The sequence below is a fragment of the Schistocerca gregaria genome, chromosome 8 (assembly GCF_023897955.1).
Source record: "Schistocerca gregaria isolate iqSchGreg1 chromosome 8, iqSchGreg1.2, whole genome shotgun sequence".
Lineage (NCBI taxonomy): Eukaryota > Metazoa > Arthropoda > Insecta > Orthoptera > Acrididae > Schistocerca > Schistocerca gregaria.
The window spans coordinates 371,691,310-371,708,068 of NC_064927.1; the positions used below are offsets into that span (position 1 = coordinate 371,691,310).

At 43.8% G+C, this 16,759-nt stretch overlaps 1 protein-coding gene across 1 annotated transcript in view; it reads right to left on the reverse strand.

The window, feature by feature from the left end:
- LOC126284291 (prolactin-releasing peptide receptor-like) overlaps window positions 1-16,759 on the reverse strand; it is an 842,768-nt gene that overhangs the window by 223,392 nt on the left and 602,617 nt on the right. The window contains exon 6 of the mRNA XM_049983121.1: window positions 1,751-1,968. Within this exon, the coding sequence (XP_049839078.1) occupies window positions 1,751-1,968 (218 nt within the window). The remainder of the gene's footprint in view (window positions 1-1,750; window positions 1,969-16,759) is intronic.

The window sequence follows — 16,759 nt, forward strand, 5'->3', positions numbered from 1 at the left end:
GTGCTGGCCAGGGCAGCAGTCGAACATTTTCTGTATCCAGAAAGGTCCGTACAGGTCCTGCAACATGCGGTTGTGCATTATCCCGCTGAAATGTAGGGTTTCGCAATGATCGAATGAAGGCTAGAGCAACGGATCGTAACACATCTGAAATGTAACGTCCACTGTTCAAAGTGCAGTTAATGCGAGCAAGAGGTGACCGAGACGTGTAACCAATGGCACCCCATACCATCACGCCGGGTGATACGCCAGTATGGCGATGACGAATGCACGCTTGCAATGTGCGTTCACCGCGATGTCGCCAAAGGCGGATGCGACCGTCATGATGCTGTAAACAGAACCTGGATTCATCCGAAAAAGGACGTTTTGCCATTCGTGCACCCAGGTTCGTCATTGAGTACACCATCGCAGGCGCTCATGCTTGTGATGCGGCGTCAAGGGTAACCGCAACGATGGTCTCCGAGCTGATAGTCCATGCTGCTGCAAACGTCGTCGAACTGTTCGTGCAGATGGTGCGTTCCGTATTACCCTCCTGAACCAACAGATCCCATATTCTTCTAACAGTCATTGGATCTCTACCAACGCGGGCAGCAATGTCGCGATACGATAAACCGCAATCGCGATAGGCTACAATGCGACCTTTATCAAAGTCGGAAACCTGATAGTACGCATTTCTCCTCCTTACACGATGCATTACATGAACGTTTCACCAGACAACGCCGGTCAAGTGCTGTTTGTGTATGAGAAATCGGTTGGGAACTTTCCTCAAGTCAACACGTCGTAGGTGTCGCGACATCCTTGAGTGAATGCTCTGAAACGCTAATCATTTGCCTACCACAGCATCTTCTTCCTGTCGGTTAAATTTCGCGTCTGTAGCACGTCATCTTCGTGGTGTAGAAATTGTAATGGCCAATAGTGTAGGTCAAACGTAGGTGCCCTCTAGGTTTTGATGAGTGATTTTGCATCATAACGTGTAACACAAAATGCGGTATCTTTTGATTACATTGACTTAGATGCTTCACTTTCTTACATCGCCATGGCACTGTACACCTTAACATATGGCACTGGTTTCCATGTATCTAACCGTTGCTGACAGATTCTGTACACTCAGACAGACAGAAAGACAACAATGTGATCCTGTAAGGGTTTTCTTTCTTATCGATTGAGGTGCAGAACACTAAAGAAAAAATTACTAGCCACACCAAATTTTATCACGCTGATTACCGTGGGGCTTTTTTTTTGTGAGACTCAATGTATACAGCAAATGACCATGAGTCCTCCCTCCATTCCTCAAATGCGGCTACAAATTTCACGTCGACGAAGGAACAGTGTAGTAGCGTAGTAGCTTCCGTGACAAAATGTAAGAACTCCTACAGCCGTCCTTATGATTTTATTTTATTTTGTGGCTTCCATAAAATCGTAAGGACGGCTGTAGGTGCTTTTATTTTTTCTCAGGATAGTAAGCGGCCATCGTGCTAGAGACCCCTTGCTAAAAGGATGGCCATACAGGAGAATAGTAGCTTAGTGTGCTTAGGGTGCACCCCTAGAGTCAGGCAAACACGTTCGCTCGCAAGATTATGTTCAGAGCGCTGGTTGCTGATTGCATGTAGCTCCACATCGGTGTATTTGAGACTTTCTTCGGAAAAATTTTGCTCTATTCTACCTCTGCTACGCCTTTCATGCCTGTACACATTCAGCGTGTGCTTGGCAGGGTGGACAGAATGTAGAACCAGATTCGCCGAGCTTTACTCACCCGCTTCTTGTTCTTCATCAGCGTGGCGTCCCTCAGATCCTGCGCGTTGCCCGGCGCCTTGGAGCCCCAGAGCCGTAGCGCCATGCGCGAGTACACGTACGTGATGACGCAGAGCGGTATGAGGTACTGCACCAGGAACAGCACCATCCGGTACGACATCATCGCCTTGTTAGACAGGTGCACGTTCACGCAGAACGGCTTCGACACCCACTGCTCACCTGCGCACATGTGTAACATTCCACCTTTGTGAAACACATTACTTAATCGACAGTGAAATACACTACAGACAATTTTATATACACTGCTCAAAGGTGTTATGGGAACACTTGTGTCAACGACCGGTATATTACACTACTGGCCAACAAAATTAATACACCACGAAGATGACGTGCTACGGACGCGAAAGTTAACCGACAGGAAGGAGATGGTGTGATATGCAAATGATTACCTTTTCAGATCATTCATATAAGGTTGGCGCCGGTGGCGACACCTACAACGTGCTGACATGAGGAAAGTTTCCGACCGATCTCTCATACACAAACAGCAGTTGACCGGCTTTTCCTGGTGAAACGTTTTTGTGATGCCTCGTGTAAGGAGGATAAATGCGTATCATCACGTTTCCTACTTTGATAAGGTCGGATTGTAGACTATCGCGATTGCGGTGTATCGTATCGCGACATTGCTGCTCGCGTTGGTAGAGATCCTATGACTGTTAGCAGAATATGGAATCGGTGGGTTCAGGCGGGTAATACGGAACGCCGTGCTGGATCCCAACGACCTCGCACCACTAGCACACGAGATGACAGGCACCTTATCCCCATGACTGTAACGGATCGTGCAGACACGTCTCGATCCCTGAGTCAACATATGGGGACGTTTGTAAGACAACAACCATCTGCACGAACAATTCGACGATGTTTGCAGCAGCATGGACTATCAGCTCGGAGACCATGGCTGCGGTTACTCTTGCTACCGCAACACAGACACGAGCGCCTGCGACGGTGTACTCAACGTCGAACCTCGGAGCACGAATGGCAAAACGTCATTTCTTGGGATGAATCCAGTTTGTGTTTACAGCATCATGATCGTCACATCCGCCTTTGGCGACATCGCGGTGAACGCACATTGCAAGCGTGGATTCGTCATCGCCATACTGGCGTATCACCCTGGGGTGCCATAGGTTACACGTCTCGGTCACCTCTTGTTCGCACTGATGACACTTTGAACAGTGGACGTTAAATTTCAGATGTGTTACGAGACGTGGCTCTACCCTTCATTCGGTCCCTACGAAATCCTACGTTTCAGCAGGATAATGCCCGACCGCATGTTGCAGGTCGAGTACGGACCTTTCTGGGTAGAGAAAATGTTCGACTGCTGCCCTGGCCAGCACATTCTCCAAATCTCTCACCAATTGAAAACGTCTGGTAAATGGTGGCCGAGCAACTGGCTCATCACAATACGCCAGTCACTACTCTTGACGAACTGTGGTATCGTGTTGAAGCTGGATGGGCAGCTGTACCTGTACACGTCGTCCAAGGTCTGTTGGCTCAATGCCCAGGCGTATCAAGGCCGTTATTACGGCCAGAGGTGGTTGCTCTGGGTACTGATTTCGCAGGATCTATGCATCCAAATTGCGTGAAAATGTAATCACATGTCAGTTCTAGTATAATACATTTGTCGAATGAATACACGTCCATCATCTGCATTTTTTTCTTTGTGTAGAAATTTTAATGGCAAGTAGTGTAAATCTATTTTGATACAGGCGGTGCAAGTGGCTTCTTACATAGCGTGAGGTCTTCGCTTTCGATTTATGCAACAACTGCAGTCATTCACCTCTACCTTCTGTGTTATGCGTATCACTATTAGGTGACTGCGTCGAAGGATGAGGATTTCAGTGTTTTAGTGTTCTCCAGTGAGGAACACAGACGACAGTTGTCATTTGTGGACGTTGTACTGAACTAAACACATGTACTGAGACCAGTGGCAGCTCGGGAGTATACGCACATCAAAAAAAGTTTTGCATCACCCCGTTTCCCAGAACTCCTGTGGATATTGTATCACAGACACAGCCCCTTTGAATGTTGATAGATGTCACTAAATCGTCCCATAGATGTAAACAACAATGCATGAACAGCACCTATTAGACGGAGGGGATCCGACAGCCGATCAGTTCCAGTTATTCCACCAGGAAGGAGGAACAGGGCTCGTGTTGCCTGCTGTTCGACCATGTCCAGACGGCCAATACCGCAGTTCGATGGCGCCCGCATTGTTACTTTGTGCCAGGAAGGGCTCTCAACAAGGGAAAAGTCCAGACGTCTCGGAGTGAACCAAAGCGATGTTGTTCGGACACGGAGGAGATACAGAGAGAGAGGAACTGTCGACGACATGCCTCGCCCAGGCCGCCCATGATCTACTACTGCAGTGGGTGACCGCTACCTACGAAATATGGCTCGGAGGAACCCTGACAGCAACGCCACCATGTTGAATAATGCTTTTCGTGCAGCCACAAGTAATCGTGTTACGACTCAGACTCTGCGCAATAGGCAGCATGATGCGCAACTTCACTCCCGACGTCTGTGGCGAGGTCCATATTTGCAACCAAAACACCATGCATCGCGGTACAGATAGGCCCAACGACATACCGAATGGACAGCTCAGTACTGGCGTCACGTGCTTTTCACCGAAGAGTGTCGTATATGCCTCCAACCGAACCATCGTCGGAGACGAGACATCCGAACATCAGGGAACTGACATGCATTGAGACTAGAATATAGTCCACTGATAATGGGTAGGCACTAGCCGAAATCTGGATTTGCCAAATAAAACCTGCAAGAGACGACGAGTAATTGCTGCGCTCTATCATTTATAAATACATGAATGATATCTTACTCTTTGGTTACCAGAGTAGTAGGAGCAGGTGACAGAGATAGGGGGGTCTGCTGAGGGAGAGGGTATTGGGTCGTCGGTGGATGAGGAACTTTGATGGCGGGCGTATTGAACGGATTATGAATTTCATTGGAGATGATCCCTGGTGTGAAACAGGATAAAGGATGATTTTGAGATAATTTCGTAGAGAGACAGCTGGAAAAAGGTAACACAAAAAGGCTTAGCCGCGTACTTATTGCAGTATCAATTCATTTTGTTTAAAAGTATCTACGTTTGGTTATCAAGGGCGAATTTTTGAACGTTTGCCACCCTCCACAATTAGTCAAAAGTATTTTGTAGGAAAAGCAAGGAAGAAATTTGTAACTGAACTACTGTTTGTTTGTATCAGTTTTCATTCTGTATGACAATGCAAGGGAAGATCAAAGTTTCATTTTAGTAAGAGTCATCTGCAACATTTTAATATAATTCAATAGATGGGTTTTGTAACGTAACACAGCATCGTTCCCGTACGTGACTATCAGCCACTGTGTTGTTATTAATTGATGAGGAAACCATTCTGCTTATTACTTATAACTTTCTTTGTCTTTAATTTTATTTATCACACAGTCAGATTCAGTTTGGAGCAATTCACATATTAATGCACATATTCAGAAGGTGGGTAGCAAAGGATATACTAGATGAGAACACATGTGCCACACAGTAATCGAAATTTAGTGCACTTAGCTTCACATTGCTAGTAAAAAATTCAGACACTGTATTCTTGTTGAAAGATTTAAATAAAATTTCATACTACTGCTAAGGTGTACCAGAAATTCAGTAATGATGATAAGCGCAATCCTACGTAAAAGGTTTTATCAAATACAGTTACCAAGTTTCAGCTGATTCGTTTCACCTGTTCCCTTGGTGAACGCTATACGGAAGAATGCTGTCACTTAGTCTCTGTATGAGATCCAAATTTTCAAATTTTACTGTCGTAAACACTTCATTAAATGTCATTTGCGCCTTGACTCAAACTGCTGTGTGTGCTTTCGGAATTTTCACCATCATCCGGCACACCGTGTACAATGGCTGTTTAGTAGCTTCTGCCACTAAAGTTACGTAAGCGTCTCCGTGTAGCCATCTTTGCGATGCTCTCGCATTTGCTAAACGAAACCGTGACGAATCACGATACTCACCAACAAATTTGCTATGCCATCCCCATTGGTCCTCGCTGTAAGAATGTTCCAGTCTGATTAGCAGCACTTAAGAATCGATGTATCGATGATTTTGTACGCTAATTATTTCTTGAATTACTTTAAATGAGGCCCACTCGTGTGTTCAATGCTTTATTCATTGGATCTAACCTTAATTTAGAACTTTAGAAGTTTTTAGAATGTGGGATTCACCTTTCACCATAATAGATGGACTCGGTGGACCTGTTATGCTCACTGTCGAGAGTAGGCGGTGGTCTTCGGCTGGTAAATTCCACTGAGTGCAACGACGCTTGAAGTCAGCAAGAAAACATGACCCTGTGATCTAGCTGAAAATTCCCAACAGAAACTGACTAAATGAATTCAGTACAACTAATCAGAGAATGAATTTCATTCATGATCTGAAAAAATCTCTCGAGTAAGGACAGTCATTCATATAAGTCACAGGTGATGGAGGCATGGGGGTGAAAAGACTAGCAAATCATACACCGTGAAAGAACGTTTTTTAATCTCAGGTATTGTCTAGTCAATGTTGAGCAATCATTTAACAAACAAGAATTACTTTAAAACTTTGTCTCTTTACAGTGTTTGATTTCTTAATAAATTCTACGGACATTAAACTGTCAACAAATAGCTTTTCCAGTGGACGGGTCGGAAACGTTTGCTTTTGTGAACATATTAAAATTTCAAGCACTCAGTACAGTAGTGGAGGAAACACAGTAGAAGATAGGTTCACCAATAATTCCTAAGAACTGCGTGCGGTTCCCGTCAAACATGGATTGTGGCCTTTCATTCTGCTCAAGAAATTCTGTAGAACACAATGACGAAATACTTAGTCGGAGTGGCTAGTGAAATACCCAGTCGCTCTTCCAAACCTGAGTTAAAATGGCTAAAAACACACGTGAAATTGACTTTAATTACTGTGTGCATTACCAACACTACGAAACGGAAACGACTGACTGGATTGCCAACCGAAATCTCTGACATTAAGTGTGCTCACAAGCAGCACATATTACTCACCCAACTTAGTCTTACCGCTTTCTAAGACGTCACAGATCCGAGTTGCCGTCACCAAAATCCCCGCAGAACCAAATGCTTTGTCCAATCGGATGGAAGCTAAATTTGATGTTGATCGTTACTAATTCTCCTACCAGGTAACCGAAGAAAATTTCGATAAAGAGTTAGGTGGAAAATACCACAGTCCACGTCCGTTCTGATTAACGAGTGGCATCACGTACCTTTAAAAACAGCGACACTCACTGTCTCTAATCCGGTCATGCGACGAGCTAGCTTTAAAAGCAAAAATTCAATTGACGTACTCATACTCCTACAACGAGAAGCAACAGGGCTATACTGATTCTACGTCCCCAAACATACGCCCGATGAACTACACATTTATACATCACAGTGCTTAGGTTTTGGTTAAAGGGTGACGCAGCATGCTGATAGGAGAAAGAAACGGAAAGAAAGTCAATAAAGTTGCTTCCCCACACAATCATTCTCCCAGGCAAACAGTAAGCTGTCTGCTGGATTAGATGAAGCCAATTAAAACATACAAAATAGTACTGTCAAGAAAGGTGGCTAAGATAGACACCTTACAACTTATGTATATTTCCTTAGAATTACTCCAACGAATTTCGGTCTAACATCAGATTTCTTCAAATTAGATTCGCCAGGTCGTCCCATTTAAACACACTTCTTTCAAATACTCCTACATATTCAATGGTTATGGCTAAAGCAAATGATTATCAATAAACAATAATAGCTTTTTCATTTATGTGTAATAGGATATCTTTGCTTATGTGAGGGCTCAGCTTTAGTCCATGTGATCTTGAGCAGATCATCCACGATTTTCTGACGTTTTCATACAGTATTTCCAGTGGTATATACCAGACCATTTACTGTATTGTGCACATTTAGGATCCTTTAACACTCCATGGGATACACTACAAATTATTTCAAAATCAGATGATTTCAGTCCTTTACGAACGACATGTAAAGTTCGCACCAGGCGACGTTCTTGACAGTCCCTCTCGTGCTACACAGACGGTGGAGGTTATACCAGGTTAGGATGTTGTGTGGAAAATGAGTTCAAAAGAACGCGAAAGAACATTATTATTGGAGTGAATTGAAATGTATGAATCATTACTAAATTTGTGGGACGTTGTGCAACTGACTACAAAAACAGAGGTAATATGAATTGTGAATTTTACGATTTATTGCTCAGAAAATACAGGATACTGCCATAAGGGATGGTGCTCTAAAAAAATAATTAATGCTAATTAATGAATAACACGATAGGATGGGAGAAAATTATGTCACGAAATTTTAAACCTGGATAGCTTATGCCTGTAGGAACCAAAATTACTAATGTTCTATAGGTCAGCTACGAAAACTTTGCGCCAGGTGCTCCGATTGGCCGAAGGATTGCCCTGTTGTCAGATGCTCTGGACAACGCATGATCGCGAATGCTTTGCCTGCCGGAGATCTCGATGTTTCCAAGGCGGCCCGCATGCTTGATGGTAGCGCGCCAGCCTTCCACTCTTGGTGCCTGGGGGCGTATCCGCGGAGTCCAAACACTTCCATTGTAGTTTCATGATAAAGCGTACCCGGAAAAAAAACCATCAACAGCTGTTAGTATGGGTGCAGAAAGTCTTTTGAAAATTATCAGCCCTTAAAAGGTGCTCTAACTGGTGACCCTCTTACGCGACACAAGCTCGGTAACGCCGTATGTGTTTTGCCGAGCTCTTTCAAAGATATCTGGGACTGCCCTAAAGTGATTGGCGGCATGCTGAGTGCGATCCATTAATTCCTCTTCATTTCTAGCTTGTTCGCGTCCGGTTGGGTGAACTAGAACGTTGAAAAATTCCCACAGGAAAAACTCTGGTGGTGTGAGGTCTGGTGACCGCAGTTGCCATGTCTCACGAGCACCTCTGTCAATTACCCGGTCGTCGAAGAGTTCGTTTAAATATCCGCGCACAGCACGACTGTTCGGTGCGGGCGCCCCATCATACTAAAACCACGTGTGTAGCCATATGTCCAAGGGAACATCATCCAGTAGACTGGGTAGAGTTTCTTGCAAAAAGTGAATGTAGTTTGTCTCAGTAGGTCGAGGAGGTAGACAGACCAGCCCAATCCGATGGTCACACACAATATGTGCCCAAATATTGAGCGCCGGCTGCTGTGGACGAGCGGTTCGAGGCGCTTCACTCCGAAACCGCGCTGTTGCTACGATCGCAGGTTCGAATTCTGCTTCGTGCATGGATGTGTGTGATTTCCTTGGGTTAGATTTAAGTAGTTCTAAGTCTAGGGGACTGATGACCTGAGACGTTAAGTCCCATAGTTCTTAGAGACATTTGAACCATATGTTGAGCGAAAGTCGTTCCTAGTGTCGTGACGTGAGGAGTTCTCTTTGCCCAGTAATAGATCACTCGTCCGTATACAACACAATAGCGGGGAAGTCGGGATTTCGTGTAACACTTCGCAGAAACCACCGGCAATACCCTAGCCTGTGTTCGTAGTTAGCCACAGGATTTAGGTCTTGAACAGGGTGGGAACTAAATTGATGCTGGCCGTCATCCCTCAAAACCTCCCAGACTAAACGAAGAGTGACCCTCATGTCGTGTCCAGCAGCTTCTGTACTTGCTGTAGGTGCTCCCTCGAAGCGGTCGAGGTCTCTTCAGTTGAAGCATCTCGTCGTGTTCGAGTATCACCATGATATCCCGCTAACGAATCTGTTTCACCAAATCGCCGGTGAACTGCTGTGAAAGTTTGCGACTGTGGGTGGCGTCTTGCTCGGTACCATTCCTCAAACAACAGTCGTGCTTCATGCGCGTTACCCTAAGCTAGTCCATAAACAAAAACCATATCTCGTTGTTGGGTTGGGTTGGGTTGTTTGGGGAAAGAGAACATACAGCGAGGTCATTGTTCTCATCGGATTAGGGAAGGACGGGGAAGGAAGTCGGCCGTGCCCTTTCAAAGGAGCCATCCCGCCATTTGCCTGGATCTATTTAGGGAAATCACAGAAAACCTGGACGGCCAGTGTGGCCGAGCGGTTCTAGGCGCTATAGTCTGGAACCGCGTGACCGCTACGGTCGCAGGTTCGAATCCTGCCTCGGGCATGGATGTGTGTGATGTTCTTAGGTTTAAGTAGTTCTTAGTTCTAAGGGACTCAGATGTTAAGTCCCATAGTGCTCAGAGCCATTTTCACCACGGAAAACCTAAATCAGAATGGCCAGATGAGGGATTGAACCGTCGTGCTCCCGAATGCGAGTCCACTGTGCTAACCACTGCTCCACCTCGCTCGGTATGTCGTTTTTCAAACGAATACTGTGCCACCATGCTTACTGTATGACTAAATCGCAGGTGAAGTGTATGTGCTCTGAATCGAAGCTAACGTGTGAATTCCTCTGACGTGAGATGGGGACAAAGAGTAAGACCTATTCAACACGTGTGCGTATCAGTTGGGGCAGTGACGGGGCGATGGACGTTTGTATGTGTGAACCGACAACCATAGCGCTGCCCGTCAAGCGACTAACGGCAACACGGCAGCCCCACAGCCAATCGGCGAGCGTGGCGCCAAGCTTCCAAAGTTTAAATATGGTGCATTGTCGACCTACACAACATTAGTAATTTAGGTTCCTATTGGCATCAGCATCCAATATACAGTCACTCTTTTACCTCATGTATTATTCTATGGCATGTTCCCATATGTCTGAAACACTGTACTATGAAATACCACTTGTAAATGTCAAGTCTTCTAAGAAATTACCAGTAGGGAGGTATAGTTACGTGGAACTGCGTCTCTCATTGTGTTATCAGTCAGGCAGCAGCAGCCCGCAAAAACACATGCAGCAACAGGGAAGTAACCAGAAACGAATCTTATAATACTGTGTGCTTTAATAATTTAGTTTCTTGAGTTTGTGCGTGTTGATTTAATATCTAATAGCCATAGTTCTCGCGTTTTCGTTTGTATCGGAAAGTAAACTGATTCTGTAACATATTACAAGTTCCTAATCAGGGCCGAATTATTTAGTTTCACCTGAGTGCTTATGCAGTTAGGTTTTCGAATCTGTGCATATTAATCTAAGTTATTAGACGCAGCTCCTGTGCTTTCGTCAGTGTCTACAGTAAAATTGCGCAGCACATGCCGATAGTTTAGTTTTCCATGGTCTTTTGTATGGACAGGGGCTGCAATTGCTGTGTGCGGATGCGAGCCGAGTTGGTGACACTTCACTGTCAGCTCCAGACGGTGATGGCTTCGGTAACACAGCTTGAGACGGCACTGGATCGGCACCACTGTTGTGAGTCGCCCTTAGGGATCCAACGGACGTCCAGCACGTCCAAATATTTTGATTGGTCCTCATCGGTGGACAACCCAGTTACTGCTCGCACTGAGGTTGACCAATCACCTGTGGTCACGTTGGAGGTCGCAGGAGGCGAAAGACTTCCCAGGCGGCGCACGTAAGGCCTCCCCAGTTTGTCTGAGAAACAGGTTCCAGGTGCTGTGTTCCTGACACTGTCACTGAGCCAGATGCTGTCCCCTGTCCTGTTTCAGAGGAAACCTCTCAGCCTGCAAGATCCAGACAATCACAGAGGGTGGGATTACTGATAGTAGGGAGCTCCAACGTTAGGCGCGTTATGGGGCCCCTTAGAAACATGGCTGCCAAGAAGGGAAAGAAAAACAATTTGCACTCCGTGTGCAAACTGGGTGGAGTCCTCCCGGATGTCAAGAGGAGCACAGGGTCCAGTCAACTGCAGGTGTTGGCTCACGTCGGTACCAATGATGTTTGTCACTTTGGACCTGAAGAGCTTCTCTCTGATTTCGTGGTAAATGCTGCCAGTCTTTCTGGCAAGATGAAAGCAGAGCGGACCATTTGCAGCACAGTCGACAGGACCGATTTCGGATCTCTGGTACAGAGCCGAGTGGAGGTTCTCAATCAGAGGCTCAGACGGTTTCTGACCGTACAGGTTGCAGATTCCGCTGAATAGGTCAGATGTCCACTATACGCAGGAGACGGCTCCACGGGTGGCAGGGGCTTTGTGGCATCGTCTCGGCGTTTTTTAGGTTATAGGGTATCGGAAAACACGAGAAGGACTTCAGTCACAAAGGGCGCAGGTCGAACACAGGAAGAATGTAGATACAAGAACCGTCTGTATAGCAGTTGTAAATTGTCGTAGCTGCGTTGGGAAAATACAGAGCTCCAAGCGCTAATTGAAAACATTGGTGCTCAAATCGTTATAGGCACTGAAAGCTGGCCAAAGCCGGAGGTAATCTCAGCGAAAGTTTTTCGAAGAACCTAACAGTGTTCCAAAACGGTAGGCTGAAGACGGTTGGCGGTGGCGTTTTTGCTGCTGTTAGGAATAGTTTATCTTGTCGCGAAATTGAAGTAGATAGTTCCTTCGAGTTAGTATGGTCATTGTTGGCAAACGGAATAAAATAATAACTGGCTCATTTTTACGGACGTGCCAATTGAAATGATGTTGAAAGGTTCAAAGGAAACTTTAGTTTGATTTCAAACAGGTACCTGACTCATAAGACTATAGTTGGCGTTGAATTTAATTTACCCTCGATATGTTGCCAAAAATACATGTTTACTTCCGGAGGTACGCACAAAACTTCATCCGAAATTGTGCTGAATGCATTTTCTGAAAATTATTTCGAGCAGCTAGTTCATGAGCCCAAGCTAATAGTAAACGGTGGTGAAAACACGCTTGACCTCTTAGCAACAAATAATCCTGATCTAATAATTAAATGTTTCCCTGGGACATTTAATTCTCTTTTTGACTATCTATGATAGTGATCGAAGCAGACGAAATGAAATTAAAAATTGTAAGGGAAAAATGAATTGAAGTTTGTGTTGGAGAGGGCACTCCGTTGAGGTAGTTCTTGCAGCACCGCAGACCATTATATTGTGGTGGTGTAATGGGTAGCATTTCTGCCTAGCAAACGGTAAAACCATGATTCGAGTCCCGGCTTCTGTACAAATTTTAATTCATTTTGTCTGCTTCGATCATTATCGTAAATAATCCTGAGTTAATAACGAACATCAAAACGGATACAGGGAGTAGTGAACACAGGGTTGTCATAGCAAAAATGAATATTGTAACTCCAAATCCTTCAAAAATAAACGAAAAATGTACCTATTCTACAAAGCGGATAAAAATTTACTTTCTGCCTTCCAGACGGACAATCCCCAACCCTTTCAAATTAGCAATAGAAGTGTAGACAAGGTGTATCTTGAATTGAAAGAAACAGTATCGGCAGCAGTTGAGAGATTTATACCAAATAAAGTAACAAACGACGGAGATGATCTCCTCGATACACAAAACGGGTCAGCACACTTTTGGAGAAACAACGAAACAAACCTGACACATTTAAAAAGACACAAAATCCCCAAGATTTGCGGTGTTTTACAGAAGCTCGGAATTTTGTGCGAACTTCAGTTTGAGATGCTTATAACAGTTTCCACAATGTAAGTTTGTCTCGGAACCTGGTAGAAAATCCAAAGAGATTCTGGTCGTATGTGAAGTATGTTAGCGGCAACACATAATCAATGCCTTCTCTGACGATAGCAATGAAGTTATTATCAAAGACAGTGCTGCCAAATCAGAGTTACTAAACACAGCTTTCCGAAATGCCTTCACAAAAGAAGACGTAAATGTTCCAGAATTCGAATCAAGAATAGCTGCCAACATGAGTAACGCAGAAGTAAATATCCTCGGAGTAGTGAAGCAACTGAAATCGCTTAATAAAAGCAAGTCTTCTGCTTCTGACTGTATACCAATTAGGTCCCCTTCAGTGGATGCTGATGCAATAGCTCCTTACTTAACAATCACATGCAACTGTTCTATCGACGAAATATACGTTTCCAAAGACTGGAAAGTTGCCACAGGTCACACCAATATTCAAGTAAGTTGGTAGGAGTAATCCATTAAATTACAAGCCCATACCATAATTGTCGATATGCAGCCGGATTTTTGAACATATATTGTATTTGTGTATTTGAACATTATGAATTCCCTAGAAGAAAACGGTCTATTGACATACTGTCAACATGGATTTAGAAACCATCGTTCTTGTAAAACACCACTAGCTCTTTATTCGCATGAAGTGTTGGGTGCTATTCAGATCGATTCCGTATTTTTGGATTTTTGGAAGGCTTTTGTCACTGTACCACACAAGCCGCTGGTATTGAAATTGCGTGCTTAAGGAATATCGTCTCATTTATGTGACTGGATTTTTGATATTCTGTCAGAGAGGTCACAGTTCGTAGTAATTCATGGAAAGTCATCGAGTAAAACGGAAGTGATTTCTGGCGTTCCCCAAGGTAGTGTTATAGGCTCTTTGCTATTCCTTATCTATTTAAACGATTTGGGAGACAATCTGAGCAGCTGTCTTAGGTTGTTTGCAGATGACAATGACGTCTATCGACTAATAAAGTCAACAGAAGATCAAAAGATATCTGAATGAGGCGAAAAGTGGCAGCTGACACTAAATAACGAAAAGGGTGAGGTCATCCACGTGAGAGCTGAAAGGAATCCGTTAAACATCAGTTACACGATAATCAGTAAAATCAAAAAGCCGTAAACTCAACTAAATACCTAGGACTTACAGTTACGAACAACTTAAATTGGAAGGATCTACTAAGGAGACTGCGTGCACTATGCTTGTCCGTCCTCTTTTAGAATACTGCTGTGCGGTGTGGCATACCTAACAGATAGGACTGACGGAGTACATCGAAAAAGTTCAAATAAGGTTAGCACGTTTTGTATTATCGCGAAAAATGAGAGAGTATCACTGAAATAATACAGAATTTGGGCTGGGCGTCATTAAAACAAAGACGTTTCTAGTTGCGAAGGAGACTTCTCACGAAATTCCAATCTCCAACTTTCTCCTCCGAAAGCGAAAATATTTTGTAGACATCGACCTTCATAGAGAAAAACGACGACCATGATAAAATAAGGGAAATCAGAGCTGGTACGGAGAGATATAGGTGTTCCTTCTTTCCGCGCGCTATACGGGATTGGAATAATAGAGATTTGTGAAGGTAGTTCGATGAACCCTATGCCAGGTACTTAAATGTGATTTTCAGAATATCCATGTACATGTGCATGTAGGTTATCTTGTTCTTTGATGATAGGGATGTGGGAGTCAGCAGAAATTTATCCATGACGGCGTGGTGGTGGGGAAAAGTTGTTTCCTGTAGTATATCGAACGAAGGAACATTATAAGTAGAAATGTTATGATTATATTTTTTTTCTTTTTGTTCTACCTCAGTTCTCCAAACAAGATGGCGTGAGTGATTTTCCAGGCTCCTTTATCCGGCATTATTTTTCTGCTTGCAACACAGAACAATAATCACAGCAGCAGCCTCGTTATCATCAACATTCTGAACCAGAGCATTATTGCCACAATTTCACTGAGCAGTGTACGGAGAAAGTAAATAATATTGCATATTATTATTGTGCAGTGTTACTGATCGACTATGAGGCCCTTTGCAGCACATGTTTATGACATCCGACTTGAAACATTCGGCTTAGTGTGACGCCTCAGCAACATATTATCGGAGATGCTAAACACTGTGGCCCGTTAATTTCATGCGATTGGTTTACACAGCCTCAGGTAATTTTGTAAATGACATGTGTGCAATAGACTTTTCGTATTATTTATTTTCTATCTTTTCAGCATCACCATGCTGTAAAACCTAATGAGAAATCATAACAATTCTGTCGTTTTCGCCTCTGCTATTATATGGAACTACCGACTTCTCAGAATACGTTTTGCACATTAGTCGCTACATGTGACGGAAAACTGCACTCATAGAACGACACAAATTTTTTCGTTAAAATAATTGCACCTTAGACTTTCTTCATGAAGTGATTGCAACTCGCGCTCTTAAACTTCGCTGAGAATGAGAACGATTTTTATATTGCTCTAAATTTGTCGTTTTACGGTGGCAAATCTGGTACAGTATTTAAAACAAAACTAAACGTATCGATTCAACAAAATCTTGAACATCTAGGCGCCGTTGTCAAAGCTGGGCATTGGCGGAAACGATTGACCTTGCTGAATACTTGTTTGAATTCTGCGTGACGGAGAACCGCTGAGGTCTAATGTATTGGTCAGGATCAGAATTAACACTGCGAGCGCATATAGAGCTCTCTGGGTCGCTAAACTGAGAAACGTAAAGGCTGATGATGTGTGCAGGAGCGCTAAATGGCAGTACATACTGCGGAATAAGAAATGGAAAGTGTGAAGCGCTCCTAATACTGAGAAACGCGTGGAACAGCCACGTGCTTAAACAGAACGCAGCCTTACACGAATAAAGTGTGTTAACTGGGAGCGACAATATTCGGAACTTTTACCTTGTGACGGATAATTTTAGCTTATCTGTGTACGAAAGCAGTTGTTTTTTTGAACTGTGGACATTTGTTTGACAAACGCATTCATGTCCTGAATTTAGGGAAAAAAGCGAACTAATGAAAGGGAAAATAAACCCTTATATCAAAATTTAGTGTTCATTAGGTTAGAAGGGCGTAACAGGTTTACCAACATCTTCATTGTTCAGGAGCGTTTTTATTAGATACCGCATTTTATCAGTGATGTGCTTACTGTCCACGTTTCACTTTCGCACAAGGCTACAGTCCAGTCAAATATCTTCATAAAATCAATCACTTAGCATTATTTTAGATGTTAACAAATATCTGATTTTCAGAAATGCTTTTCTTGCTATTCCCAGTCTGCATGTAAGCCATCTCTACTTCTGTCATTGCCAATCACTTTGCCGCTCAAATAGCTAAAGCCATGTACTACTTTTAGTGCCTCATTTCCCAAAGTAAGTGCCCAGCACTATCTGATTTAATTCGACTCCATTCCATTACCCCTGTTTTACCTTTATTGATGTTCATCCTGTAATTTATTTTCAATACA